The sequence below is a fragment of the Lycium ferocissimum genome, unplaced genomic scaffold (assembly GCF_029784015.1).
Source record: "Lycium ferocissimum isolate CSIRO_LF1 unplaced genomic scaffold, AGI_CSIRO_Lferr_CH_V1 ctg5888, whole genome shotgun sequence".
NCBI lineage: Eukaryota > Viridiplantae > Streptophyta > Magnoliopsida > Solanales > Solanaceae > Lycium > Lycium ferocissimum.
In genome coordinates, this window is record NW_026726150.1 from 13186 (window position 1) to 23447 (window position 10262).

The 10262-nt window shown below is 41.9% G+C and overlaps 1 protein-coding gene across 1 annotated transcript; it reads left to right on the top strand.

Annotated features, from left to right (window-relative positions):
- Nucleotides 1-1583: 1583 nt before the first annotated feature.
- Nucleotides 1584-3062, top strand: LOC132045027 (uncharacterized). Its single transcript, XM_059435554.1, has 3 exons — nucleotides 1584-1759; nucleotides 1875-2292; nucleotides 2709-3062. The coding sequence occupies exons 1-3, from the start codon at nucleotides 1584-1586 to the stop codon at nucleotides 3060-3062; spliced, it is 948 nt and encodes a 315-aa protein (XP_059291537.1).
- The last annotated feature ends 7200 nt before the right edge of the window (nucleotides 3063-10262 follow it).

Consider the following 10262-nt stretch of genomic DNA (forward strand, 5'->3'; position numbering starts at 1 on the left):
ACCAGGTGATCATGACCAACAACAAACTTCCAGTCGACAACTTTTTTGTTGATGAGTCAGAAGCAGAGGAAGACTTTGCATCTGCAATAATTCATCTGAGGGTGACTGCTGCTACTATTAAGTTTAATCAGTCCCTCTATCACATGCTCAAAAAAAAGGGATACTTTTGGAATGTAGTCGATGATGATCCTCACCTACATATAACAAACTTTCTAGAGGTATGTATGCTCTCATCATATCCAAAGGGGTGTGACTCAAGAAGTCAAGGCTGAAACTCTTCAAATATTCTTTAGCCGGAGAAGTAAGAAAATAGTTCACAAAGTCGCCTAAAACTCTATTGCTACATGGGAAGAGATGGTCAAAATGTTTTCTAGAAGTGGTATCCCCGAGTAAAAGAGCCGAGATTCGTGATCAAATTTATGAGTTCAAACAATGTCATGGGAGAAACTTTTGAAGTCTTGGGAGAGGTACAAAGAATATTTGGATAGAGTCCAAACCATGGTTTCCCGCATTATATTTTGAAGGAGAAGTTCTACTACAGAGGTTTGGATCCTATGACCCAAGCAATAGCCAATAATACCGTTAGTGGGTGTTTCATGAATAAGTCCTATGCTACTATTACTGATATACTTAATCGATTGACTACACACAGTCAAGCATGGCACTCGAGTAATTCGGATGGTTTATCACTTGGGACACCATTGATCCAAAATATTGTGAAGGATAATCAGGAGACGCAGCAAGTATTGGCACAACTAGCCATGAATATATCTTTACTGATGAAAAGGATTGATGAGAGGGAGTCGAAGAAGGTAAAAGTTTGTGAAGATATCTCAAGCATATGCCTAGAATGTACCAAGTCCAAGAGGGTCCATATCAAGAGGGTCCCCCTCCGCTAGTTGAGAATGTTCAATATGCAGATTATATAGCGAAAGGTGAAATTCTGGGGCCAGTTAAAAGATACTGGAGACCTCAACAAGGGCAAGATGCATAGAACAACAACCACGGGAACTACAACAACAACCAAGGGAACTACAACAACAACTATGGTGGAGTGAACCAAGGTAGATACAACAACAACAATGGTAACTTCAGAAACAGAAGTTCCAACCCTTACATTCCACCAAAAGGCAGTCTAATGATCAAGGTAGTTCGAGGTTGGAGTCAATGCTTGAAAAAGTGTTGGCAAGTCAGAAAAACACTGAAAAGACATTATCTGGGCTAGCAGAGACTAAAGTTTCTCACTCAGTGGCTATTCAAAACCTTGAACCGCAGATGCATGACCTTTCCAGAGAGCAGCATCCTGCTAGAAAGGGAGGACTTCCCAGTGATACTATTCCAAATGCAAAGCATGGTGGTGGTGTGGAGCGTACTTTTTCTATAGGATGAGAAGCGATAAAATACTTCAAAGTGGATGACAATAAGGTGGTTGATCTAGATCCGATAATGAGGAAGAAAGGTGCATTCGATGTACATATAGTAGATGATGAGGTCCGTGTTGAAGAAAAGTCGCCGATATTCTAGATGTTGTCGTCGATACTAGGAAACAAATAATAAAAGGGGCTCTTCTCCCTTTGACTCGGATGTACAAAGTAAAACCTCCCTTTCCTCAGAGGTTGGCCAAGAAGAATGATGATGCTAAGTGTCAAAAGTTCTATGATCAGTTGAAGCAGTTAACAGTGAATTTTCCATTCTTAGATGCTGTCAAAGAGATGGCAGGATTTTCCAAGTTTGTGAAAGACCTGCTTACGAAGAAGAGGTCTGTTTAACATGAGACAGTGAATTTAACTCATCATTTGAGTTCGATTATTTCTTCCACCATAGTTCAGAAGAAGGGAGATCCATGGGGCGTTCACCATTCCGTGTAATATTAGGCTTCATGCATTCGCTCGTGCTCTGTATGATAATGGGGGGAGCATCAATCTACTGCCCCTTGCTATTTTTAAGCAATTCGGGTTGGGAATGCCTAGACTAACTTCTATGCGATTACAAATGGCGGACAGATCCATCAAGAAGCCAGTTGGGGTTATAGATGATGTGTTGGTACAAGTGGGTAAGTTCATGTTGCCTGCTGACTTCGTTATTCTGGATTGTGCGGTTGATAAAGATATTCCCATCATCTTGGGAAGACCATTCCTTGCCATGGGCAGAGTGCTTATGGACTCTGAAAAGAACGAAATCAAGTTCCGAGTGAATGATGAAGAGGTGACTTTTCAAGCAAGTAAGGGGATGAAGTTGCCAAGTGCTTATGAGAATATCTCGGTTATTGATTTGTTTGATGGGATTGATGATGTTGTCGAACATAAAATGGAAGAAGAAAGTTTGGGAGAGGCTCTTACTGCTATTCTGGTGAACTTTAATGCTAAAGATATGGAGGGCTATGTGGAAACTGTAAATACGCTTGAGCTCTGGGTTCTTACACTTACCACCCAAGAAAGCTTGATCTTGATCTCGCAAATAGAGCTTCTCCACCAGCTAAGCCATCTATTGTTGAGCCACTAAAGCTTAAGCTTAAGTAGCTCCCATCACACTTGAGGTATGAGTTCCTTGATCCAAATAAGACATTGCCAGTTATCGTTTCATCATTACTGACTGAGGAACAAATTGAGCAATTAGTAGAGATTTTGCACGAGTACAGACGCACTATTGGTTAGACCATAGCAGACATTCGAGGTATTCCTTCTAGTATTTGTGAGCATAAAATTTAGCTAGAAGAGGACAGCAAGCCGAGTGTTGAACATCAGCGGAGATTGAACCAAAACATGCAAGAGGTCATGAAAAAAGAGATCATAAAGTGGTTAGATGCTGGGGTAGTGTATTCGATTGCAGACAGCAAGTGGGTGAGTCCTGTTCAATATGTTCCAAAGAAAGGAAGTATCACTGTGGTGCCCAATGCAAAGAATGAGTTGATTCCCACTCGTACAGGCCATTCGGATGGCGTGTTTGTGGACTATAGGAAGCTGAACTCGCCTACTTGTAAAGACCATTTTCCATGTCGTTCATTGATCAAATCTTTGGATAGGCTTGCTGGGAGCTCTTACTATTGCTTCCTAGATAGGTAATCTGGCTACAATCAGATCAACATTGCTTTAGAAGATCAAGAGAAGACGACTTTCACTTGTCCTTATGGGACGTTTGCGTTCAGCCGAATGCCTTTTGGGTTGTGCAATGCATCAGCAACTTTTTAGAGGTGCATGATGTCGATCTTTTCTGACATGGTAGAAGATTTCTTGGAAGTGTTCATGGATGATTTCTCTGTTGTTGGCAATTCATTTGATGATTGTCTTGACCATCTGGGTCAAGTACTGAAAAGATGTGAAGAGACAAATCTCGTGCTAAATTGGGAGAAGTGCCACTTTATGGTGAAGAAGGGATCGTCCTCGGTCATAAAATCTCTAAAAGGGAATTGAGGTCGATCAAGCGAAGATAGATGTGATTGCAAAACTTCCTCCACCCATCTCAGTCAAAGGTGTCCAAACTTTCTTGGGACATGCTGGGTTCTACAGGCGCTTCATCAAAGATTTCTCTAAGATTGCTAACCCGATGTGCAAGCTTCTTGAAAAAAAGGCTAAGTTTGAGTTTGATGACAAGTGCCGAAAGGCATTTGATGAATTGAAGGAGCGTCTCACTTCTGCTCCTATTATTGTTACTCCTGATTGGTCCTTGCCTTTTGAGTTAATGTGTAATGTGAGTGGTGTTTTGCTTGTCCTGAGGCACAATAAAAGTATGCACCCGATCAACTATACTAGTAGGACTTTTAATGTGATGCAGATGAACTACACGGTGGCTGAGCAAGAGTTTCTTGCTATAGTGTATGCGTTTGAGAATTTTAGATACTATTGTTGGGATCCAAGGTTGTGGTGTACACTGATTTTGAGGTATCTTATGGAAAAGAAAGAAGCTAAGTCGTGACTGATTCGTTGGGTCCTTTTATTGCAAGAGTTTGATTTTGAGGTGAAAGATCGAAAAGGGTCCGAAAATCAAGTTGCTGACCATCTCTCTAGGCTTGAGGAAACTGGGGTGCCAGCAGAGGAACTTGATATTGATGATGCTTTTCTAGATGAGCAAGTTTTGGCGATGTCTATGCAAGTGGCACCTTGGTATGCGGATTTTGCTAATTACTTGGTGACTAGTATCATTCCTGACGAGATCAAATCTTATCAGGAAAAGAAGTTTTTGCGGGATTCTCGTCAGTACTATTGGGATGAACCATATTTATTCAGAACTTCCGCTGATATCATTATTCGGCATTGTGTTCCAGAGAGTGAGGTGTTGGAGATTCTGAAGGCTTGTCACGACTTTCCGATTGGGGGACATCATAGTGGTACGAGGACTGCTGCAAAGGTTCTCGAATGTGGTTACTATTGGCCTACTCTCTTTCATGATGCTAATTTGATGGTGCGTTCTTGTGATCAGTGCCAACGGCAGGGGAATATTGGTAGGAGGCAAGAGATGCCTATGAACTTTGTAATGGAAGTTGAGGTGTTCGATGTTTGGGGGATTGATTTTATGGGGCCCTTTGTAAGCTCTTGTGGCATGAAGTACATCTTGGTGGCTGTTGACTATGTTTCTAAATGGGTAGAAGCGGTGGCTTTACCTAATAACGAAGCCAAGAGTACCATGTGATTCTTGAAAAAGAACATATTTACTCGTTTTGGTACCCCAATGGCGATAATCAGTGATGGTGGTTCTCACTTTTGCAATAGAGATTTTGCGGGATTGATGGAGAAGTATGGAGTTAAGCATAGGGTGGCAACCTTTTATCATCCTCAGACAAGTGGGCAAGTTGAAGTCTCTAATCGGGAGATAAAGAGTATTTTAGCAAAAACGGTGAATGCGAACATAATTGATTGGGCCCGCAAGCTCGATGATGCTCTATGGGCTTATCGGACTGCCTTCAAGACTCCGATTGGGACTTCGCCTTTCAAGCTAGTTTTTGGTAAAGCATGTCACCTGCAGTTGAACTTGAACATAAGGCCATGTGGGCCTTGAAGAAATTGAACATGAATTGGGAAGAAGCGACCAAAATTAGGTTGTTTCAACTCAATGAGATGGATGAGTTCCATTATTAGGCCTATAAAAGTGCAGTATTATACAAAGAGAGGACGAAACAGTATCATGACAAGAAAATCCTGAAGCGGGATTTTACAAGGGTGATCCTATCCTACTATTTAATTCTAGATTGAAGCTGCTGTCGGGCAAATTGAAATCAAGGTGGTCCGGTCCCTTTGAAGTGGTAAGTGTCTCACCCCATGGAGCAATTGAATTGAAGTCCAAAGATGGAACTCGGACATTTAAGGTGAATGGGCAGAGGGTGAAGCACTACCATGGTTGCATTGAGGGGGATAGAATTGTCGATCGATACCGGTTGAAGCATCTGGGAACGAATCCTGACCCAGAGTAAAAATGGGTACCACCGTCGTGCTGCGACGTTAAATCAAGCGCTTCTTGGGAGGCAACCGAAATTTCAAATTTCTGGTCTTTTTTTTTTTTACATAGGTTTTACTTTTCAAACTGTTTAATGGGTGTTGAGTGCACAGGAATTGAAACTCGAAAAACCAGCAAAGTGACACCAGAGCACAAAAACGGACCGTCGACGGACCGTTAATGTGCAAAAACGGTATGTAGAGTTGGTAATCTAAGAGTTAGAAATTGCTACTCTACAGGTAAGTCAGTCGACGGACCGTCGACACGTCGACGACACCGTCGATGTGCAAAGACGGTCCGTCTTTTTACTCGTCAATAGGTTAGTGTCTTTTTATTATTTTTAGATCATTTTTATGCAAAGATGAGTCGTCGACATGTCAACGACTCGCCCAAAAAAAAAACATATATTTTTTTAGCAGTCGCGATTTTGGGGTAAAAATAAACCCCAAACAACGGGTAGAGTCCATTTCTTTTAAAACATCCACAACCGCCTTTCACTCTCCCTCAACCTCTCCACTTCTCCATAATTCCCTCCATAACTCCCCATTAATTCTCCCATAATCCTTCACCCATTAAAATCCCCAAACCTTTCCTTCACCACCACCACATTCCCCAGCACTCTCTGCCCTCCAACCAGAAATCTGCTCTCAATTTTTTCTCAATTTTACTCAAGTGTTCTTCTAGTTCTTCTCATAATCAGGTATGTTGAGTAATTCGACCCTCATTTGTTCGTATTGCTATTGTGTTCGAAAATTGCAAGAAAGAGGCATGCCTAAGGTTCCTAAATGATTGATTCTATAGAATGGGAACTAGGTGTGTTTATACAATGATTAAATAAGTTGGGGTTGTGTTAATTGGGTTGGGAGTGTGATATATGTGATGTTGAATGCTAAGGGTAGAAATCATGACCTAGGGTTTGTACTTGTTGAATGAAATTCATGCTTAAATTTGAAATATTGTGAAATTATTGGTTGGGGGAAGGGAATTTGGTATGATTGCTGTTAGTAGGACTCATGGGGATGAGAATATCGTACCCTTATTGAGTCGGCGAGCATTTTGATCCACAATTTGTGTTGATTCATTATGCCCGCCAATGGTTCGTAAAAGAGAAATTCTGATAAACATGCAATTTGAGGAGTGAAGTCTGAGTAACTCCAATGGGTTGGAGGGTATTTCGATTAAAAATTTCGGTTTGATAATGTTATACCCACAAAACAAAACTCGAGAAATTACCAAAGGTCAAAAAGGTCAAAGATGAGGGTGAAGTCTGAGTAACCCGAAGCCCCAAAACCCCAAATGTGCAAAATAATTGAATATGTGTTCTATCAATGATTGGAAAAACAAAACACGAACCCGAACCTACAAACTTATAGTTGCTGCTGCCAGGGCCGTAAATATATCGACGGCATCGTCGATAGAGTCGACGGTCCGACGGTTCGACGGTCATCTTTGTCCACAAGTCGAGTATATTTTTCGAATTTCACTCGTACCGAGCCGACTAGATTTTGGTTTCGATAAGTTCGATGGCTCACGTCAAGTTGACAACTACTCGAGGGGGTGGCTCGAGTCCAACCGGTCGAAGAAGGCCCGTAAAACATATTTTTTTCTTATGAAGCTCGAGGTTATCACTTGTACAAGTTGACTATATTTTAGTTTTGATGATTACAGGTCACCGTACCGGCCTACACCACCCAAGTTGACAGAGGGATATCCGCATCTAGGGGTGATGGAACCGAGGATGAACTCAAAGAATGCCGGGAGATGCCTAGAAAGAGGATGCCGGTGGTGAGCTCCACTTTGAGAGATGAACCCCGAGCTCACAGCTCGATGATGGTGATGATGATGATAATAAAGAGAGCAAGAAGACTTAAGGATGTTTTGTTATTCCCGTTTGGAGTTGTATAAGTATGGCATTATCAACAGATACCGCAAAGCATCCTCCCTATAAATGAAGAGAGGCGGATCAATTTTGAGGGGCGTGAGATACTACCAAGGGCCAAAGAGCTCATTTTCCATTATCAGTTGGGGTTTATGCAGGAGCTTCCTGGGGATTATTATCCGATATTGGTGTGTAAGGAGATGCTATACCGCCTTGTAAAAAAGTCGAAAGAGGCACCGTCTCCCGATGATGTTGCACCGAGAGAAGTTCGAGATCCGGGGGTGAGTGTTGATATATAAGATCCATCAACAAATTATACTCACAGCCGGTGATAATTATAATGATTGAGTTAGCCGTAGAGACACGAAGGTGGCTCGAGAAATCGAAGCAAAGACTTGAGGACCGTTTCCGGTTAACTTAGCGATCGGTGAAGAGATGGTTGACTTTAGAAGGCAAAATTTTGGTGGAGCGTAGTGCAGTTGCGGCTCCTCCCAAAAGATGCATATACGGCCGCAGTAGGTTGAAAATCGCATGTCGAGATACCCGATTGAAGAGCATTGGCGATCATTTTGAGGGCCCGAGATATATATCCATGCTGATTACGGAAAGAGGTCATGCATTCATTTTATACTTCACATTGACCACCGGATTATAGCTTCATTTATTCCGGAGAAGAGCAAAAAGAGGCCATCGGAGATAGGGAGCTTATTGTCCGATAGGGGTTCCCATACCGAAGCTATATGTTGCAGTATGGGGCCTTGATAAAAAAAAAAAAGTCGAAAGAGGCACGTTGAGACTCAAAGCGTATAAGTTAGAGCTTTGGCTCCCGAGAGAGGTGAGTCCGAGGGGTGAGTGTTGATGTATCCGCCTGTGCCATCTTCTCTTAATGAAATACTTAAGAAAATTTGATAATTACATGTTACGCCTCTCATTTTCATCATAGGAAAACTTATGGTTTTCTAGTTGGAAGACAAGGTGTAGAGTTTTGGAGATAGAAAGTGTCTTACCGTGCGCAAAGGTACCCGGTGGGTATTCTTGGTAATTTATAGGATTAGAAGATGAATGAATCGAATCGACATAACTTAGCGAATCGGATAAATGAAGAGACGGTTGACTTTGAAGGGCAAATTTTGGACCATCGTTGTGTGGCATCGTTATGTTTTCGCGGCCTTGAATCTCCCCACTTGATGGAGCAAGTCAATGGACGGTCAATGGATTTGAGTATATTTTGATATGTAAGTGTTGTCATTGTTGTTGTGGATATTGAGGTTGATGTTGGATTGAATGGGAAGTTGATTTTGGAGCATTACAAGGAAAATGTTGTCCACAATTCGTTAAGCTCTTTTTGTATTTAAAATGGTTAGTAAACAAGGTAAATAGTCTAATTAAGGCCTATATTATCTTGATTGTAGACCTACGAGTCCAAGAAGTAGAAGTTGGACGATTGGATATACTTCAAGGTATGTTAAGGCTAACCATTCTTTCATTTTTGGCATAATCTTATGACACGAACGAACAAGCGAGTAAATAGCTTCATTGACCTACTCTTAGAGAAGAGTAATCGTTGATGCCGTCGTATGATTGTTCCTTCTATTCATGGGGAGAAGATGATGTTAGTTCAAAGGTTGTCCATCGAATGTAGTATGACCTTATGTCACTCCAAGAGTTCTATGTATATATTTCAGTTATGCATTGCATTCATATAAATATGCACATTGACCCATAACCAGAAGACGTTATATACGTGTGTATTATATGTATATGGTGTATGGGGAAAAGGATAGGCATTATATATGCACTACCACCTAATCAACTGGTGCACCTTGATGATGATATATGGATCAGGCTGTACGCTCCTCGGCATTATTATATGATATATGGATCGGGCCGCATGTTCCTCGGCACTATTATATGGGATATGGATCGGGTTGAACGTTGCACTTCCATGAGACATGATTATCATTGAGAGCATGCATATTATGCGCCCACAGAGGCATAGTCAGTTATACAGATTTATGCAAATACTTATAGATACTCGTTCATACAAATGCATGTAGAGTTGCATAGATATGACCAGATATTTAGTCATACTTATGCAGTCAGATAGTCGTTTCAGCTTATGAGTTTCAGATTTCATCCATGATTCTTATTTATACCTTACTCGATGGAAAACTTCGTAATTAACCGACTTGTGTTCGGGGCGCGGCTACGGCCCGAGTTCGAGGTGTAGCAGACGAGGCGGTCCATTTAGTGACCTCTACCCGGCTCGATGATTTTGATCCGAGAGAGAGTGGGTGCCCCTATTTTGATATGCTATTCTTTTGAGATGTATATGTATTTGGGACATGACGAGGCCCACGTCCGTCCTTTTCTGATGGAGATTCCAAAGAGAGCATTGGAGACGGCAGGTTATATGTATTTGTCGATCACTTTCACCGCTCTATTCTTTTGAGGGAAAAGTTAGAGCGAACTTGGTTCTTTGATGTATATGTATATTTTTGTTAAAGGTAGTTCGTGACCCGAGCCGAGACAAGATGAGATCGGTTTAGGTCACTTATGGGCCATCTGTTCGCATGGTTCATATATATGTAGGGGTGTTTAGTCACTAGAGGTCAGACACTCGTCACGACTCATTGGTTTGGGTCATGACATAGCGGATCGACTGCGGATGGTCGGGAAAGAGAAAGAGAGTACTCCTTGATGAGGAGGAGGATGGCTTTGAGATAATATTGATAGCATTAGAGATGGCTCGCCCAACCACTTTCACTGATGCTTTGAGGGCAGAGTTAGAGCAGCTTAAGGTTGATGTATTGTTGTTAAAGGCTCGTGACCCGAGCCTAGTAGCACCAGGAAGAGATTGAGGTGGAGCTTCTTACGCGAGAATATTCCTTTTGGGACTCGGGAGAGTAGTCCTGAGAGAGAGTACTCGTTGAGAGGTCATTGCGAGGAGCACGGA